This window comes from Aplysia californica, unplaced genomic scaffold, assembly GCF_000002075.1.
Source record: "Aplysia californica isolate F4 #8 unplaced genomic scaffold, AplCal3.0 scaffold00025, whole genome shotgun sequence".
Classification (NCBI taxonomy): Eukaryota; Metazoa; Mollusca; class Gastropoda; order Aplysiida; family Aplysiidae; genus Aplysia; species Aplysia californica.
Window position 1 is genome coordinate 2,230,367 of NW_004797295.1, and position 20,695 is coordinate 2,251,061.

The window sequence follows — 20,695 nt, forward strand, 5'->3', positions numbered from 1 at the left end:
TCCTTGATCCTACTGCATATATGGCTAGCCCTCTGGGACCCCCCAGTACCTACCGAAACAGAACAAAATATTTAAAATTCCTCAATCGAAGATGGAATAGGTCAAAATGTCTAAGACAGAACTTTTTTTTCTGGCTCCCTTGCTTATCCTTCTTGGACAGATTTGGCTATATGGGGTTTATTACAGAGAATTGTAATGTTCCTAGATTGCCTAGGGCCGCTGTGCTGATGGAGCCCTGGAGCGACTGCCCAGCATGCCAGTGAGTTAAGATATCTCTGTGTTTGAAACTCACAATGAGAAGAATTATTATGAATCATCGCTTACACACTGAGCAACTGTGAAGTAGGGTTGAACGGAGTTGCCCAATTTTCTTGCCAGCACAACAAAATGTATATTTCTACATGAAAAAAAAAAGGTTTGAAGTATATTCATCATCGTCCCTTCTTTAAATCTGCCAGTTAGGAAGATATGACAAGCATCATAATCTTCTGCACTGAAAATGTACTAAGTGTAAGTAAGGGATGCATCATGCAGATTACCTTTTTTTTTTTCGAAAAGACATGACATTTCATCACTTTAACATTGTCTTTATTTTTTAAAAAATCTTGGTGTTGCAATCTGGGAAGTGGGTGTTGATATAGTGCCATGTTTTGTTGGCGTTCAGCGTTATCTGTATTGTTGTTATGCTCATCCTGTCTAGGTGGATGACCTTCTCTTCATGGCAATAAATGGAGATGGATCTGAGACAGAAACCTTCCTTCGTCGGAAAATAAAAGTTTTCATCAGACTCATGAGGTTCATGTTTGGACCAGTGAGTGAAGAGTAAGTCTATTTAATTTTCAACCACATGAAGTAGCAATGAATGTTTGTCTTTTTTCTACATAGCTTTTCCCTTATCGTTCGTTCAAAAGTTTTCATTTGGCATTATTAAATATGATATTAAGTCAGAATCATTTACATTACTATTTAATTAAGATATACACCCCCGGGGCAGTGCCACTGACTGAAGTGTCTTTTGGCCATTCCCAAAGGGGGGGCATTTCTCGTTCTAATGTTGTAAATGGGCTGATCCAACAATGTCATGCTCATAACTGTGCCTGAACTACAACAGGGAACTGCTGCTTTTTCTTTCCTAATTCTTACTATCATCATTTTTCTCTACTTCTTTTGTATGTTGGTCACACTCTTGTGACCCGCTTTTTCCAGGGTGCCTTGATAGTCGAAGCAGACTTTGTGCTGTTGAGGCTAGAGAGGTGAGCAGAGTAAGTCTAATTCCCTGTAAGTTCTTCTCTGTTGACATCCACCCCTTGGCGCTTATATGACCTTATGCAGCTGCGAGCGCCGTAAAATCTCTACTAAAACTAAAACTAAGGTAATACAATGTTGCCTTTTGTCATGAAACTATATGTTCCACCATGTATATTTTCATGGTTTGATAAGCTTGGTAATTTTCTCTGATCTGTCTTTGAAACAAGTATAAGATGAACAAAGTAACATTCTAGGGGCCAGTTCCTTCAAGAGTTTAAAATACCTGATTTAAAAAAAAAGTCATCCACCAGCCATGCCTGTGTGCAGCAAAAGTCAGACCATGTACTTTAACAAGAGAGGGTAGCTCATAAACTCTTGGCAGATAGGATGCTTACACACTGAAGTAATGGCTTCTGAGGATTTCACAAAACAGTTTCTTGCAGATGTATGTGGGCTGCTGTGTGATGTGCCTAAAGTTAGGATCACCTGAACATTTTTTTTGTCTCTTCAAAAATTTCGGCAATGACCAATTTCCCTACTATGTGAGATGGAAACAATATGACTAATAGAAAGCAATGATATAACTTGTGTTTCTTTAATAGTGAAAAATAAGTTATAGTGAAATCTTGGCAGTTTCCCACACACTGAGTGCTCTGCGAATGCCCGATAGCGTTAGACTTGACATAGATAGATTTTTTTGTGTCCAGTAAAATTTAGTTTGTGTCTTTTAGTCTGATTGTTGGCTGCATTATGTTTCTTTGCTGTGATACATTTTGCTGCAGTGTTGATGAACTGTTTTTTATTGCTATTTTTCACAGGATGGGTTTATCACATTTGATCAGCAAGAAAGCGAAATGGGATTTTCTTCGTCGTGTCACTCGCCACTGGGCTGTTCTCGTGGATACGGAGCAAGAATTTCTTGTTGAGGTATTTGTTTCCATATATTGTTGTTTTTTTTCTAGGTCATGCAAGTGATAAGATCTTTTGCTAATTTCTTTCTTAACGCTCTGTTATTTGTGACTCTTATGTTGTTATTTTAGCAACTTTATATGAAAATTATGGTGTCAGTTGTGTACATCTGCTTGTCAGAAACTATTATTATTTTTCTTTTTGAGTTATGTGAGCTTAGCTGATATTTTATGTAACATGATTCTGTCAAACAAGTTTGTCACATTTTACAGCTTCTTTTTGTGGCCCTTGATTGATGTTCACAGGCTATAGAGAGGCTGCATGTGAACCAGATGGTCAGTGAGAAAAGTGTGGAGATTCTGGAGAAGGCTGTCAAGCAAATTCAAGCTGCTAGGGACCTCCCCACTCAACATGCGTTATTGCTGGTTAATAACAAACTGCTTGCACTCTATTCCAAGTGAGTACAGACTGGTACTATGTGTAACATTGTAGTTTACAGCAACATGTGAAGCCATGTGTGTCTGCATCCAGTGGTCAGATATGCGTTTGTGACGATAAACATCAGCAACTTGGAAGGACATTAACGCTTCCCTCAGAAATGTCACAACTAATGACTGTCAGAATGTGAATTGTTAACTTACATTAAGCATCAAATGGTCTTATGTATTTCTTAAAGAATTTTTTGTTTGTGACTTGCTTGGAAAAGTTTTCTGGTTTCTTCCTTTTTGTCTCCAGCACCTTGTCATGTCTCAATTCTGTTAATTTTCACTTCAATCTGGGGATGCAGCCATGATGGATACCTACTTGCAGACATCCTGCAACAAATGGCAATGCCATATCCTTTCTCTAATCAAAAAAGCACGGAAAAATGTGACAAAATGTATTTTGTTCTTTCAGGTCATATTTCCACTCCTTAAACCACGAGGAGATTGGTCTTATAGACGTAACTCAATAAAATGACCGAACACAAAATGAGAATAGACATCTGCCTTCCTCTTGAAAAAAAAAGAATGGTAATCTGAACATATAACCTCAAATTGTATGGATTGAATTGCCTAATTTAACGTATTCATACAAGGTATCTGACCCATACAATCCGCGGATTCCAAGTAGTGTCCTTTTATAAATTTTGATTTATAATAATATTGCTCCATTTGTTATTTTAATATTATTTCATTATTTTACTCAAATCAATTCTATTATTAGTATTATTGTTTTTTATATTGATGTTATGACCGTGTTTCTTCTTCTTCTTCTTCTTCTTCTTCTTCTTCTTCTTCTTCTTCTTCTTCTTCTTCCTCCTCCTCCTCCTCCCCCGTGTTTCTTCTTCTTCTTCTTCTTCTTCTTCTTCTTCTTCTTCTTCTTCTTCTTCTTCTTCCTCCTCCTCCTCCTCCCCCTCCCCCCTTCCCCCCTCACCCCTTCCCCCTCCCCCCTCCCCCTCCCCCTCCTCCTCCCCCCTCCTCCTCCTCCTCCTCCTCCTCCTCCTCTTCTTCTTCTTCTTCTCAATATTTGTATTATGATATTCATTAGCATTATTTATTTAATTATTATTTATTTATTTATTATTTAATTGATGTTTTTTTTTTCTTAATTATCATTAATACTGCCCTTAATCCATAAACGTGTTATCGATAAAAATAGACGGTAACATAAATGATGACACTATAAGGGGGGAGGGGGGGTGATGAGAAAGGGGAGGGGGGAGGCAATTACAGCGAATTATAGGCGATTTCCAGGTTGAGAACCATAGATATGGGGTACATAGAAGCGGAACCAATAAATTGGCCAAAAGATATTATTAATCCGAATACAGGAAAGAGGCTAAAACAGCACCTGGACATGGATGGCTGGTTCCTCTATAAATAAATCATTGATGGTCTGGTTCTTTTAGGTACATTTTCATATTGATGTCTTCTATGTGACTGCTTTTATTGTACAAATAAGCAAGGAAACGAAACTTTTCCACTTGTCAGTGCTATACTCTCTATCACTTCAGTAAAGAGAAAAACAATACCTGCCTCTTAAAGCTAAAAATTGAACTGCTCATTAAAGCAAAAAGAAGTTTATTGGCAACTGATTCCTTCACCCGCAATGCATTCTTGATGAAGTGTAGCATCTAGAACACATATCTCAATAAGTTAGAGTCAGTCACTGAAAGAAACCAAAAAGATCCCTCTTAACTTCTAAGGTAACTGAGTTTGAAGAAAACAAGCTTATTACTATCAACTTTCGTATTCAGTCGCAGTGCCCATGAACTTCGGCCCAAAGATATCCTGTCTGTGATGATCCTGGCTGGAACAATGTACCCCCAAACAGAGCGGCTGGAAGATCTCTTCTCCCGCCAGTATACAGGCCCTCAGTCGAAGTCTGAGATCCCATCAAGCATTGAGGACAACAGTGATGGAGGAGAAGACGAGGTTTGTCTTCATGTGATCACATTTTGTTATTTTTTATTACAAAAAGTTTACTTTCCTTTTAGAATGTAGATAAAAAAGAGCACCTGGCTTCTACTTGAATGTCTTGTCACTAGTGGGAAATGAGTTGGGAAACATTTTGAGGGAGTGAGACTTAGAAACTGTTGGGACACACAGGCGGAATGAGCACACTAGCAAAACCAGTGAAACTATCGTATCTGATGGCTTTGATTTACTCTTGTCTTATAATGTTGGTGGGTTTTTTTTTCTCTTCTAGTATCACAGTGCACCCAACACACCAGGAGGAGGGAACAGGTCAAGGTCATCTTCAGTTAAATCAAACCACAACCTGGACATAGAAACACTGGATGTTCCAAGGAATAAAGGAGCCCCTTCTGCAATTGCTTCCAAAAACCCTCTCAGCGATGCATCCAGTCAGCTGTCTCTTTCTGAATCTGAAACTGTGAAGTATACAGCCTCTTCTGATCCAAATTCTGCTTCTCCTCAAGTTGAAAGAAAGCCAAGAACTATTTCATTGCTTGATATGTACAAAGAAAAGTACCCAGATTCTCTCTTTGAAGAAATGAAACCTCAGACTGTCAAGGAGACTGATTCAAAGAAGAATGCTCCTGAGAGGATAAATGATAAAGTGAGTGCTGAGGTTGTTGTTCACAAAGAAGTTGAGACAAAAGGAATGATTGAAGTATCAGAGAATGTGGGCAAAGAACCAGATGAAATTGCTGCAAACCCCTGCACAAATGAAAATAATGTTTCGAAAAGTGCTGAAACGCAAAATGGAAAGGCCCCTCCCAAGGTGACTATAACACAACTTGGAAATGCACATTCGGAGGGCAGAGGTCAGATAGCAGAAAGTTCTTTCACAGCAGGAGCTGCCCCTGAAGTGGTAGCTATACACTCAGAAAGACCATCCCATAATGCTGAAGCCATGCACACAGAGAGAACAATTTCACAAGGAGAAATTACTCAAATAGGGGAAACTCATTCTACTGTTCCCAAAACAGGAGAAATGCCAGTTTTGGATGCAGAACCAATTCACAATGAGAATGTAGAAAAGTCTGTTGCTGATATTAGTATAGAACATTGCAACAAAAAACCTGAACAGGGTGGTGATGCTTCAGATCCCAGCGGTCCACAAAATACTCAGATTGCAGTAGATGAAACAGCCTTTGACTCAGTCACTGGAAACCCTGCTGCAATGTTAGGGACAGAAGCCCAAAATGTTCTTTCACCAACGAATACTCAAAAGAGAGATGATAGTGTTAACAGGAATGACTCCTTGAATGATGAGCCTGACCCAACCTTAGATTGTCAGAGTCTTTCAAAGACAAGTTCGGGTGCAGACATCACTCAGCTGACTCGGGAGAGAAAAGATAATAGGTCTACACCATCTTTTGTTCACCCAGACTCTAGCAACCAAAATGGGAAAGAGATACGTGCTTCGAGATCTTCCACTATGAGCTCTGGTCACAGTCAAGAGCAGGAGGGATCTTCTGCCGTGAGTGAGGTATCACGCAGCAGTTCAGGTAATGATTACTCTTCTTTTTTTCCATTATGTCCTATAGGCTTTTTGGAAAGCAGTAATTTTTTATAGCAATCTGACCTCTGTTGTAAAGCCATGTCCTGTCTGCATCCTCTGATATCCTTTAGAAAGCTGCATGCTGGAGGAAAAATGCTCACTCACCAAGTTTCCGGTTTTATTCGTAAGGCTCATTAGCATCTCGCTCTTCCTTTCTCTTGCTTCAACATCAATTAAAGCACCAACACTATCCATTACTCTATCCTTTTATCGATTCAGGGTAGTTTTCATAATGGCCGAGAAAAGAAAATAATTTTGAGTTACTTGAATTACAAATGAGTCAAACAAATATGTCAACTCCCTACATGTTCAAGATATCTGTGTTCTACTGTAAAAAGAAATGGCTTCTGTAGTGTAGCTATTTGAGAAATTCTTAAGTACAGATCATTTCAGTTTACATGATCCTGAATGGTTTGAATCCCAGCAATAGGAGTTTGGGGCCTCAAGAGTGCCAGTTATACTTAAGTTTACTTTATTCTTCCATTTACCTAGCATGGAAGTTCAGTTCATTCTTCTTATTCTTTAAACTCAAAGTTGGATTTTTTACATTAGAGTCAACTGTTTATTTTTTTTCTTGTCTTTTTTCTCTGTTGTTTCATGTATGGCTCAGTCATTTCAAATATGAGTAAAAGTTATCCCGAGCTGACAGCAAATGTTGGAGAGAGCTTTCCATCTACAGGACATAGTGCTGGATACCAGCAAGGCACCAAGAGAGTTTCTGTAAGTATACTCTGTGCTTGACTTTCTTTCTTTGTGAAAAGTTGTACCTAATCTCATTGCAGAACAATATCTTATATAACATGTTAGCCTTGTCAAAGGTTGGAGGTGAATGTGAATTTTTGGATGTCTGTGCTGTTTTGTTTTGTTTTGGCTGGCACTGGTAAGGACAGATGTGGACAAAAATACCTCCCAAAAAGAAGAAACAAATTTTCTTAGATTTCTCCCTGCAGCAGCTCAATATTACACTGAGCATGTTTTACCTTTCCCCTTCATATCTTTGTTTGTTCTTGTCTATCAATTTTTCTCAACTGGTTCATGCTGTTGATATTGTGACGGGTAGGGAGGCAAATGCAAATGGTTTTAAAATTAATCTTTGAGAAAGAAAATGCTTGCTTCTCATACCAAAATTCATGGTATGTATCCTTTGTATGTGCAGAGATTGTCAGTGTATCACTTACTTTATTCTCAAGCTGTTGTATGCCTCATGTCTGAGTAGGAGAGATCAACTAGTTTTACTGGATTGAGTTTTTAAAAAATCCAGAGGTCTGATGTGACATTGCCCAATTAAAGGTGTCCTGGCATATGAAAATAAAAATAGAGCAAGTCTGTCCAGGCTGCTGTGGTAGCAAAATTTCCATTTCAACTACAGCTGATACCTGAAGAGGGATAAAGAGGAAAAAAGAGGAAGACGATGACATGCTGAAAAGAATTACCAGTTTACATTCCTCTCTCTCTCTCTCTCTCTCTCTCTCTCTCTCGCTCTCTCTCTCCAGCCTCAACCAATACGTGCAAGTCCGAACCCGCAAGAGACGGGGACAGCAGAGTCCTCCGTGTTGACGTACCAGACAGCTGGCAGTGTGGTATCCTCTCCCAGCAGCCCGGCCAGCTATCGTCCTCAGAATGTCTTCCTGAAGACCTCCACATGTCGTTACTCCCCCTACACCATACACACAGCACAGGTGTTGCCTGGAGTCACTTTGGTGCTTTTGTCTCAGGTACCATCTCCTTAAGTTTCCTAATTGTAGTGTCCAAGTAAACTTTGTGTACTTTCTGTCTCAGGTAAATACCACTGTGGTTTTTTGTGATTCCAATTTCCTGTATGCTACTTGTGGTATGTCGTGAGTATGTATTTACCTTTTTGGAGTCTGTGAGTGGTTGGCGGGTGCTCTGGTGTGGTTTGCTTCTTTTTTCCTATCAAACATCTATCATCCTTATCTCTCCTCCTTCTTTTTTGTGTTTGTTACTCTCTTGTAACACCTCTAATATTCAGCACTTTTTTGACCTTATTGTGTTTCAAGTGCTGTAAAACACTTACTAAAACTAAAACTAAGTCTGTCCTGGTATAACACTTATCTTCTAACCAGCAGAGAATTTTGTTATCTCCGACTTCTTAATTTTCACTGTGGATGTCCACATTCCACCAAGTTCTCTTTGATTCCAAAGGTCTTTTTTTAATCTTTGAAGTTACCGAGAATGTAGATTTTGCTCATTAATCACCTCACTACACTCAAAGTATAAAACTTGTGTGTGCCAGATTGAAGCCTGCGTGAGTAAGTTACTTCTTTTAAAAGATGTTATTTATAAAATGCTTGACTTGTTCTGGAAAAATAATAAATTTCTTATCGTATGAACTCAGCTTAAATCTTCAAAGTCATCCATAACTGTAGCTATAATTTGATGCTAGTAACAGGGAGTTATAAAACCTGTTCTACAGCTCTTTTTATGACGATATAATATAAAAGTTAGCGTCATTGCTCAAGCCCGTTGGTAATTTTTTTCAAGTTTTGAGAAAATGAAATAAAAAGAGAGTGCTTAAATCTGAACTGTGACCTAGGTACTTGTTATTTTTCAGTAGAAAACTAAGACGGAAATCACGAAACAGAAGCAAACTTTATTGTAAGATGCCTCTTGATGTCGTTATTAATGAATTTCAATGTGGAAAACAAAATGTTTCAGGTGTCAGGTCTGGAGAAAAAGGGGTTGGTAAAACTGATTCTGTGTCACTCTCTGATGGGTGTGCAGAGTGTTGTTCAATGGTAGAGCGTCCAGCAAAGTCGTAAAGTCGTAAAAAAGTCGTAAATTCGGCCCCCTAGTCGTAAAGGTCGTAAATGGTAGTAAATTTGCCTTGAAGGTAGTAAAAATTTGGCAAACGGTCGTAAATTAGCCTGCATACTGAGTGGTGAAGCCAGCAAGACTTTCCAGTGAACCCTAGCCGCGGTACATGACTCAGTTTTTGCCGGTCGCGATTGTGATATAATTATTCGTTCACCTTTTCCCCCTCCGAGAGTACGTTTCACGCAAAAAGCCGGCTATGGCGGCAGGTAGAAGTGTATGTGACGCCGAGGCTCGATTGGGAAAATCAAGATCTACTTTCGCTTTCGTTACCACCCTGAAATTTGGCGTAGATAAACTGATAACGCAACATTTGTAATATGCAGGTTGTACAGTATACCCGCTTTGTCGCCGTGCAAATAAAATCAATAATTACTCGGACTCTTCACCGTGCTGTCACTTGTGGGGGTGGGGGGTGAAAAGAAAATACAAGCTTTGTCCGATTTTTAGATTGTCGGGTTCGCCAGCGTGACAGGTCAGTGAACCTTCGCGCGAGGCACTACAAGGTACGGCATCGGTGAGCACCGGCGTTTGTTGGGGTCGCCAAAGTTCATTAAAAAGTTGAGCGTTGCGAAGTATAGGACTACGGAGTAGGGCAGGGATTATTGACTTTTTAAAAAAAAGAGACACTTGGGGGAGGGGGGGGGAGCGGATGAAGGCAACACCAGAGGACAAAAACTGTAAGCAAATTTCAGAATTTTGATTAGATTTAGAGCCCTCTACGAAGCGCGCGTTGGTGCAGGCCTTGTGTGGAATCGGGATCCTTCATACCTTGTAAGCCGTGTTATTGTAATAAAGTGTTCGCGTTTCATTTGTTGAGTGATAGTAAATTAGAACAATATTGTAGCTTTCTGTTCAAGTCTGGCAGATTTTCAGTGTCACTGCCTCTTGCCCTCTCACAGTTCTTACACCTCTCACACTGAATAGGTTTACTCGAGTCATTACGTGTGTGCGCGTTGTTGTGTAACATGGCCCTGGACAATGGAGAAGCCGGTTTGGCAGTCACCCTGTGTGTACACATTAGGTATAAATCTACCCCCCTCCCCCTCCCACCTCCACCAGGGCAGTGCTACTGACTGAAACGTCTTTAGGCCATTCCCAAAGGGAGGATATTAACATGCTCTTATGCACAGTAGAAATGTAAATGGGCTGATTTATCAATGTCATGCTCATACTGTGCTGGACCAGCGTAGGGGGAACTGCTGCGTTTTCTGTCCTCTTCTTTACTATCGTCATTTTCCTCTACTTCTTTTTTATGTTTGTCACGCTTGTGAACTACTATTTCCGGGGTGCCTTGATAGTCGAAGCTTGATTCCCTGTTTGGACTTCTCTGTTGACATCCACCCCTTGTCGCTCATATCACCTATGCAGTTGCGAGTGCCGTAAAAACCTTACTACAACTAAATCTAGCTGCAAGCAAGCTTGCGATCGTCTGTCTATCCTCCATTTTGTCGACTGGACTTTGTTGTGTGTTCTTTTCGTTCCATATGTTATGTAATAATAATGTATATTATGTTATTGATGGCGCAAATTAACTCCCTTTTTCGAGCTGGTGTGGGGCTTGATTTGCTGGGTAGTAAATTTTTTTTCCAGGTAGTAAATTTGTTCAGGAAATATAGCTCAGGAAATATAGCTTCAGGACATATCCCTGTTATGGTATAGTGTCATGATTCAGTTATCAGTCTCCTGACATCCAAAGCTTGTTTTGTTTTCATCACACTTCTTTTTTCAAATGTGGCAATACTTGCAAGAAATAGTGTTGGTTTGCAGGCTGTCCTTGGGATATTACAAGAAATTTGACACATTTCTGAGTATTTTCAATAAAACCCAGTCTCACAGGATACCCTGAACTTTGGCTCATAAACAAAAAGTGTTGACGTGTCTTGAAAGAGGAAAAACAATTTGAAGTAAATGGAATCAATTTCATACGCTACCTTTAAGAATGAGAAATCTCAGTAGGAAATAAATGAAACCTAAAGTAACTCGGATGTGTGCCCACTGCTATGTTGAGATTTTCCTTTTGTTTAGGGATGTGGAAATTTGGTGAAAAGTAAACCAGATACCTTGGCATGGATTGGATAAATGTTCATTACATGATTTTATGACATCTTTCAACAAAAGGCAAGCCTGGCAGCTTGTTGGTAGCACTTGTGTTCAAATCATAGTCCATTTGTAGAACATTTCCAAGGTGGGGGATATTAACATGTTCTTATGCTTAGTAAATTTTTAATGGACTGATTTATCAATGTCATGCTCATACTGTGCCGTAACAACGTAGGGGGAACTGCTGCTTTTTCTTTCGTCATCTTTACTATCGTCATTTTCCTCTACTTCTTTTGCATATTTGTCACTCTGTTGTGAACTGCTATTTCCGGGGTGCCTTGATAGTTGAAGCAGACTTTGTGCTGTTGAGGCTAGAGAGGTGAGCAGAGTTAGCCTGATTCCCCATTTGGACTCCTCTGTTGACATCCACCCCTTGGCGCTCATATGACCTTTCGCAGTTGTGAGCACCGTAAAACCTTACTAAAACTGAAAGCAGTTTGTAGAAGACTGCCCAAATGTTTGTGAATTTTTTCTGTAAAAGAGTCAAGAAACTCACAGTTTGGAATATCTATCTATGGCTACTTTTCTTAAACATTATATTAGATTGCTGAATCTTTACTCAAATTTTAATGTTCCATTTTTCAGGCTCCAAGACATATATTTGCTGACTACTTGTACCAAGTGATTCACAATGTTCAAGATCTCTTGTACGGCCGTAGGAGTGAGTTACCTCGGTCTAGGAGCTTGTATGTCTATGATATCATCAATTCACAACTGGCAAAACTGCACAACAACTTGAAAAAATTCAAGGTAAGGTAGTTAAATTGATGCTTATTAAATAGTGACAGCGACAGTAAAAAGTTTTATACAATACATGAAATATCTACAAAGAAATTTGTTTTAAGGATTTAGTAACATATTTACCTTCTGACATGTCATCAGGGGGCTCTCATGGCCTAGAGGTTAAGGTGTTCGCCTCTCATTCAGTAGGTCATGGGTTTGAATGTTTAATTTGTCCCACACGCTCATATCACCTTATGCAGTTGCGAGCGCTGTAAAAACTTACCAAAAAAAAAGAGGGACATGTCATCAGAATAAATGCATCATTGCTTCAAGTGGTTGGGGGGGGGGAGGGGGTGAGTGTGCTCAAGTATTATCTGCTCTATGTACACATGGTGTTACTGCTGTCTTAATCTGTTCTTGGCTAATAATAGTATTGGTTATCATGCTTACATGTCATGAACTACAACTCAGTGACTTAACAACATGTATGTCATTGGCAGAGAAAGTTACGAATCTGCTTACACCCTTACTTTCAGTATGACTCTTTCAATGAAGAGGCTGTACGTATATCTCTTAAAGACTGACAAACAATTGTCATTTGTTTATATTGTGAGAGACATGAGCTCAAAATCTTTGTGAACCTGTTGTTGATCTTCAGGGCAAAGTGAGGAACCTCAGCTATGACATTCATGCTCGTTGGGAAAAAGAAGATCTTAAACGCAAGTTGCTGGACTTCCTAGAGAGAGACAAGAGGACGCCCATACCTCCAGAGTAAGTTAAATATCGCCATTACTGTGCTTATTCATTGTGAACAATTTTTTTTGGTATATTTATGTACAGACAAACACGGGTAACTCGAATTCGTCAAGGATTGGAAATAGTGTTTGAGATTTCCATAATTCATCATGTCTGTGAAAGCACCGAATACAAAGAAATAGAGAAAAAATCAAGGGAGGTAAACAAGAACATAAAAACAATTAATGTGGTTAGCTCCCTTGATTAAGGAGTTGACGGTGTGAAAGCAAGAAGGTGAATGAAAGTGGAAAGCAGAAAATCTCATTTGTGCACAGCCGGGTCCTACGTCACTACTTTTCTCTCATTTCATTGGCTTACAGAAAGTTACGCCTCTTGCCATCCGCACCGTGCTTGTCCCACAGCGTGATTGCACGCGTGATGAACCAGTCATTCGAAGCGGTCAACATCTCTCCCCAACTTCCTTTCCCCCTACCCCCTTCCTCCAGCCTCTCATGGTGAGACAAGGACTATGTTTTGGCTGTAGCAATAACTAAGAAACACTTACCCGCAGCCAGAAAGCCGTTAAGCCGGGTCTTTAGTTGAGAATGTGAAGTGGATTCGTTCGAGATTTGAGTGTTGTGTGTTTGGGAACTCCCTGAAGTCAATACAAAGAAAACATAAGGACTGAGGAATATGGTTGGTGCCTTTCATTTTGTTTCTGTTAATGTAGACCATACATATGTGTTCCATTGTGACCAATGCTCTTTACTGTGATTCTTATATTCCACTTTGTCCTATTCTGTCCCAACATGACCTCGTACCTGATGTCAGATCCTTTACTTTCAATGTTTCTTCCACTCTTTCCTTATTTGCTAAATGGTTATTGTGCTGATGCTGACAATCAATATGAAGCAATATTGAAAGCACAGCTTTTGTAGGTGGGTATCCAGTTGAATGAGTTTTTAAATAACCCTGCAACCACCAGCTATGGTTTTTGTTTTATTTTTATTTTAAAATAAAAAATTGCTTAAATTAATTTTTAGATTAAAATTTTTATTTTAAAAAAAAAAATTTTTTGGGTGGGGAGGGGGCATTAGGATTAAAATATTATGTGGTGTGTTGGAACTTTAAAAAGTTTTGTATCCGTGCATAAGCCTTTGTACTCCTTCATTACTAAAGGGGATAAATGAAAGGTGTCTTGTTTGCTAAATTCAGAGGGCTAAGTGGACTGAAAAGGTAATTTCACTTCATAGATAAATTTGTCTTTGACTATAACAGTTGTTATACTTGACCTTAAAATTCCAAATTAATCCAATTCTGTGGAGTCTCCTGTATAACAGACTGGTGTAGAATAAAACATTTGTCACCAAACTGTAGCTCCAACCCCTATTCTATTTTTTTGTAATCAGATAGTTTGGTGACCTCTCTAATATGGTCTGTACTTTCTTCTTACTGTTACCGTTGTCTCAGCTTGTTCCTTGCAACACAAGGCCATCATGGGGTTGGCTTGCCATAAACTGCAACTGGGCTGTCTCTTTTTGCATTGCCATTGAAAGAGTTTGAATAATCATCATTAAAAAAGATATCTATGTTTATTTTGTGTGCAATTTTAATGCTGTCAAACCTGCTCTAACATCCACCTGTCCAAAACAATCATCTGTACTCGTGACTACTTCTCATTTCCCCTTTTACTTTTTTTGGGGGGGCATTATATTATGATTTACACTGTTCAAGATGACCACATGTCTTAGACAACCACTCTTCTCCTCAAAAAATGGGTGGCCATCTTGGACAATTTTGAGTGTACGACTAGTCGAGTTTCTGCATTGTGTTGTAGCTTTATTGTCTCGAGCTCTTCCTGTGTCCCCCAGACTGGAATCTCCTCTGTTGGAACTGTACAAGAGGCTGAAGGAACTCTTCTCTTGTCTTTTCCTCTACCCCATCCCAGAGACCCCACAGTTGGCTGTGACCCTCTCTCAGCTAAGAGTAAGTACCCTACTATGATGGGATTTTCTGTCAAAGAGCATATTGTTAGGCTGTGTATAGATTTCATGAAATTTCAGTGGCTTCTCCTATGTGTATAACTGGCTATGAGATAAAATTCACTTTTTATCGTTCACGAGGAAATTTCCCCAAAAGGGAACTAAGATGCTTTTTATAGGACTGTGACATGTTTTGAATGGTTTATAGCCATACAACAGAGTTGCACGTCTTTGTGGTAAATGTATGGTTTAAGAAACTATTTCTTTTGTCTTTAAAAAGTGAATTTAACTCTATCTGTACGTCATGTTTTACTATCATATCCATACGACGTGGGGAACTGTGTGCCACCACTTTCGAAAGAGGAAATTCACTTGTTAATCCGATCTGAACGCTTTGCATAGCAGTCTGTCAAAATGATTTTTTGAGAAATACTGAAAGTTTCAAAGAGATCTTCGCACTAGAAATATTCTAAAATGTGAATGACCCCAGGCATACGGATAGGGTGAAATAGTTTTTTGCTCGTTATTCTAACAGAGTGATATTTGCATATTTTTAAAAATCATGATTTGTTTTCACTTCTCCTCTTATTTTGTTCCCCAGGTTCGTGTTAATGCTGAACTTCTGGACTATCGGGAGTATCTGAATGTGAAGGCTCAGCGCAACATCACAATGACGAGCTATATCGATGATTTTCCTGGTCTCATTCACTTTATCTTCATTGATCGTCATTTCCACCAGATTACTGCTCCTTCGCTTAACATTTCAATGAATGCAGGAGAAAGTATGAATGCCACAAGTTATTTGAAAGAAAAGGTACAGTGAAATTCATCATTTATTTATCTTAACAGCATCGAGTTCTGTTGATTTATCACACCACAAGTAGATACCTCTTTGTAACTATGGTTAAGACATTTTTTTTTTAAGAGGCCACATGACTGTGAGTTATGTCATAGATGTATGACAAATTTAAAGAAAATGAATAGCTGGGTAAATTGTAAGAAGTCTTAGTTAGGAATACTACTACTTTTTGGATTGTTTTTGTTTTTTTAAATTCAAACAATGGAAAGTGGTGATGACTCTCATTTGAATACACTAACAATTTGAAAGACCTGAACGTCAATACTGGCTCAACTACTACAGAAAGAGAGACACGGAAAAGGGCAAAAGATGAGGTACTTGGAGAATTACCTTGTGTGAAGAATTGTTGTTTGATTTTCATTTCTGTTCTGTTAATGTTCCTATGGCAGAGAGCTTGTCAGCTGATTCTCGACTGTCCTCATTTTGGCAATCTGACATCTAAATTATTTTTCTGTTGTTTCTGTTCAGATCTGGCAGATGTACCAGTGCATGATGAACAAACTAACAGAAGGCTACACCACTGTGATGATGCGGGATGGAGACTTCTACTTCTCCTATTTCCTCTGGTTTGAGGACTATGCAGTGAGTATGAGTATGAGCTCCCTTTGGAAAGAATAGATTCTACTTCAAAATTATATGCAATCACATTGAATTACTAATTTATTTTTATATCACCTTGCATTATAATATATTCACACAACAAAAAATCTTTTAATAGTCAATATTAGTATCTTATGGTGTGCAACTTCACATTTTCATGGTGTCATAACGGTTAATCTTATTGATTGTGTATAATTTATCAAGGACTACCATGTATTGTTTAGAGAAATATTTGTAATAAAAGGCAAACTTGCTCTTGTAGGTTTGGCTTTTCAGGTTTGTAAAATTTGAAAGTTTTCATTTACAGTATTCGTTACCTCAGTTTACCTGAGTGCAGCTCACAGTCATAAGTATTTTAGGCTGCGAGTCCTGCATTATTCCAAAGCTCCACTTTGCAATTAAGGCACTAACATTGTAACTGTAAATTGTTTACATGTGTAGGCCTACTTTGTGCAGTAAAGGTTCTTCTATCACTTTCAGCTTTCTTACATATTGTCTGTTCTAACTTTTGTAATCTTATGATTAATTGGTACCAACCTGAAATAGGTATATAGCATTTTGCAAAGTGCAGAAATCTGTCGTGTATGATACCAGTCTTCAACTTTCCTAATTTTATGTTATCTTGTAATTAATGCACTTGTCTTCTTTGGTGACATGTACAATATTGGTATGATTGGGCAAGTTCTTTCATGCCTGCTACATTTTTGTCTGTTGTCATGAAATATAGCTGTAATGATGAACTTTATGAGGCTGTACAAAATGTAAGCAATGATTAATTTACCAATCATCCTTCAGATGTCTACAAAAGAAATGTCTGTGTAAAGTTTTAAAGTTTTAGACAAAAAAAATCAGCTGTGGAATACTGAGCAATGAGGTTAAAGTTCAGTGCAACCAGTGCTCTGGTGAGGGAGAACAATCTGCATCATTGATAATAGTGGCTGTTTTTGTCAATCAGGACAACAGTTCAGTGACTGGAGAGTGGGAATAAGAGTCATCAAGTGATGATCATTTCTAAATCAATTGTTTCTCCTCTCTTTTGCTACTTGGATATTTATTCCATTTCAAGATTGACAGGTAGTGAATTATTCTCTTTTAAAATTGAATTAGCCTTCTCGAATTACCTTTTTTGTTGATGGTTTAGGGGCTCTACTGGTAAGTCCCTCTTATTTTATTTCCTTCTGTTGTTTCTATCTGTTGTGTCTATTTTTTCCCCAGCATTAAGTGACCATATCATGTGGATGTGCTCCCGTTTACTCAAACTATAAACAAATTACCTTTCTTAACTCGTCATTCAGAGGCCTTCTGGTCTGTAGCCTTCTATGACAGCTACAGTAAGTTGAGTAACATGGCCATCTTCTTATCTTTAGGGGAATGCACTGCCTGTACAAGAGAGCTTCAAACCATCTAAGGCACTGCCTTATCCAGGAATACTCAGTGGCTCCTTCTACAGGTAACTCGCAGCTGTCTTTTGCAGGAGGCTGTAAAATGTTATTGTAGTGGTCTAAAGGAAAATGTAATCCCTGCAAACATTACCTAACCTGACATTTCTGGCAAACTTCAAATATGCAATGACTTAAATTTTATCATGCAATTTCAACGACAAAGTTTTGAATTATTTTTGTAACACCCTGGGTGGTAAGCCAGATCCTATCTTAGATGTTGGTGCATATTTGCATGTTCTTTATACTCTATTCCACTACACAGATAACTATGTGTATGTTTTTGATGCATAATAATGATGTGGTTTCGTTTGAATCTTAGATTTTGAGACTAATGTTCCTTTTCTTACAATTGAAATTATAGCCCAAGTGGTAATTACATGTCATGTAAGTAAGTTGTTTTATTCTCTTAGTCTTATTCTGAAAGGTAAAAAATCAAACCTTGGAAACATATTTAGCTCTATATTAGATTGGCACGCTCACTAAAAAGTAAACTCTTGTATAAATGTTTCTGCTTGTAACAGGCGTGTGGTGATGTAATTACCAACATTTAATAGTTCTTGCTTAGTGTTCTTCATCAGATGTTTTTGCAAACAGTTTATATCAGACAATGATGGAACAGATTCTTGCAGAAGTATTTTCCAACTCTTGTTCTTATCCTGAGAACGGTTCATTTACTTTTCTTCAGGATAGTGATAAGCCTACTTTTGTTGTGTTTTTAGGTTTATTTCTAGTCTGCATTAATTGAACGCTTTTCATTTCCTATTTTGCAAGGATGTCACTAGTAGATTCTGTTTCTTTTCAACATGTGGAATTTTTCTGCTTTACCCGGCTTTTACTTTTATGATTAACTTTTAAAGATGTTTCTCTTTTTATCTCAAGGCTTCAAAGAATTCCTCCCCCTTTCTGTCATTTCACACAATTGTGATATGTCTTTCCAGCAAGCTGTTGCGCTACTGCTTCCCCCAGGCCATCCACGGCTCGGTCCGCTGCTTCGAGATGTTCCTGCTCCACGTGGGTAGTGTCCACCCCCAGTATGTGGCCGCACATTGCAAGAAACTGGCAGCCAAAATGTGGGAAATGACTGGAGAACCCTACACCACTGCTAGTCTCTTCTAATGTATTTCTAGAGGTGTTCACCATCAGTTGTACCTGATCTATACCAGAGACTTTTCCTTATTCCATTTTCTAGTCATAGGAATAAAAACAAATTTTACAAACAAAGCTGTTGTTTTTTAAATACAACTTAGCATTGTTACAATTCAGTTTTAACGTTTCTATATTTTTTTCAAGCTCTCCAGTGCTTTTATGGTGGCTGTTTACTCAGGACTAACTCTTCTTTTTTTTAAACATGACCATTCAGAAAGACCTGAAGTTTTTTGTGCAGTCGTTCTGTTTGAACACTATGGCTGCTTACAGCTTTCACTCTTTGTTTTTATTCAATTCTAAATATTTCGCACAATTTCCAAACCTCACAGTGCAATGTATACACTTTGTATAAAGGTAAATGACAAAGATGTTTCTAAGTCACTTTAAATTGAAAGACAGAAAAATTGTGCTTAATAGTAAACAGACCCCCCCCCCCCTTCCAATTGTTTTTTGTGTTGTTAACCCACCATGCATCACTAACAAATAGCCTGTAGTGTCAGGGGAAATCATAGGATTTCACGATATAGTTTGGAAAATACTGGAGAACAGGCAAACCAAGCAAGTAAAGGCCATAAACCTATACATTTATGAAAACAAGGATGTAAATCGGAAATTGAGCTAATTTGTGAAGAAATTGAAATGTTTAACAATATCAAAGACAGGATATGAATGAATGGAAATGGCAACTCAAATTATGGCCAATTAAATAAATTGGCAGCGACACCATAAAGCAAAACCTCCAGCCAATTTAATTGGCCATTGACTCTTGAAGGATTAAGGCTAATCATATCCTCAAGGTTCTCATTCTCATTTTCTTTCAAAATTAGCATAGAGCCTAAAGCTATAAATAACTAAAAGCTTTGGTCTATTTGTTCTTGGGCCTAGCAAAGATGACATCAGCATCAGTTCAGTAATGTACTCAAGGAGCCCTTAAAGTGAACAAAAACATAAATTGAATTCTGTAACGGCTGTTTGAAATCAAGTAGATCTAGACAAATTAACATGTATACTCGTATGTACTTAAATGTCATCAGAACCAAAGTACCTGAATAATGAAAGGAAAAAAGAAAGAGTTATGGATTTGATAATTGCCAACAGTGCACTTCTTGTCTTGTAAAATGACTTGTGATGGAGAAAAGTTTGCAGAAAAGTTTGTGCCTAGCATGTCAGTTACCCTCTGTGAGTTACTTTGTTCTGATGGCTTCAAATCCTGCTTTTATTTCAGTTTCATGTTTCTGCAGATAGTAGTGTCTGCACCGGTGCTATCCAGATGGCTGTGCCTGCACAGTTGTGTTCTTTCCATTCCACAATGTCTTAAAATGTGATTCAATGTTATAATTTATGTTCTTAATCAGGAGCCATGTGTCATATGTCAAGAACTTTGATCAAATAAAGAACTCTGTAATATTTCAATCTTTATATTTGTTTTGTTATTTTGGTGGTCTAAGTTGTTTCACAACAAAAAAAGGTTGTATGTACCATCACACAGTTATAAGATTACAATGCAGAAAAAAAGCCCCATGTTCTGTGTGACTGTGGATCAGCATTGTGTAGTGGTTTTGACACATGTATCTTAATCTGGAGGTTCCCCATTCGATTTCCTCTAGAATCCAACAAACTTTGTATGTCAGGGTAATCCTATTTTATTTCTATATCCTACTGCACTGCAATTGAAAGTTTAATGTATGTGGTTCATTGTACTTCTAAAAGAATCAACAGGGCTTAAAAAGTACATTGAGCACTACCAAAATCATCATAAAATCTTATGCGACCTGGATGCCCAGACAAAAGGCCATAAGACTCTGAATAATGAAGCAAAAAGGGGCTAAACAATGTAAACGTAAACTAAGCCTGAGCACTTCTAGACACCACAAACTTAAGGTGAGGGGGAAGTTAGGGAGAGAGAGAGAGGAATATCAACTTCTGAATCACCAGCATCTATGGTGCAGCAGTTGTGCGCTTTACTTTGCTGTCCCACCCACAAGACCCAAGTTCAATTCCCAAGTGGGGATACATTTTTTATCAAGTATCTCCGTCTTTCTGCTGGGATGGTGTATTAGAAAAAGACTTCTGAATCTATAGAATAGCCTTGAAGAAGCAGGATA

At 38.4% G+C, this 20,695-nt stretch overlaps 1 protein-coding gene across 1 annotated transcript in view; it reads left to right on the top strand.

Annotated features, from left to right (window-relative positions):
- The window catches only part of LOC101857223 (Hermansky-Pudlak syndrome 1 protein), a gene marked incomplete in the record, with an annotated part of 22,741 nt that extends 2,737 nt beyond the window's left edge, over positions 1–20,004 (top strand). The window contains 14 exon segments of the mRNA XM_005091067.3: positions 701–822; positions 2,067–2,175; positions 2,463–2,614; positions 4,397–4,574; positions 4,849–6,115; positions 6,779–6,888; positions 7,662–7,883; positions 11,689–11,853; positions 12,485–12,597; positions 14,433–14,547; positions 15,145–15,357; positions 15,871–15,984; positions 17,370–17,452; positions 18,383–20,004. Of these exon segments, the coding sequence (XP_005091124.2) occupies positions 701–822; positions 2,067–2,175; positions 2,463–2,614; positions 4,397–4,574; positions 4,849–6,115; positions 6,779–6,888; positions 7,662–7,883; positions 11,689–11,853; positions 12,485–12,597; positions 14,433–14,547; positions 15,145–15,357; positions 15,871–15,984; positions 17,370–17,452; positions 18,383–18,560 (3,141 nt within the window).
- Positions 20,005–20,695: the final 691 nt, after the last annotated feature.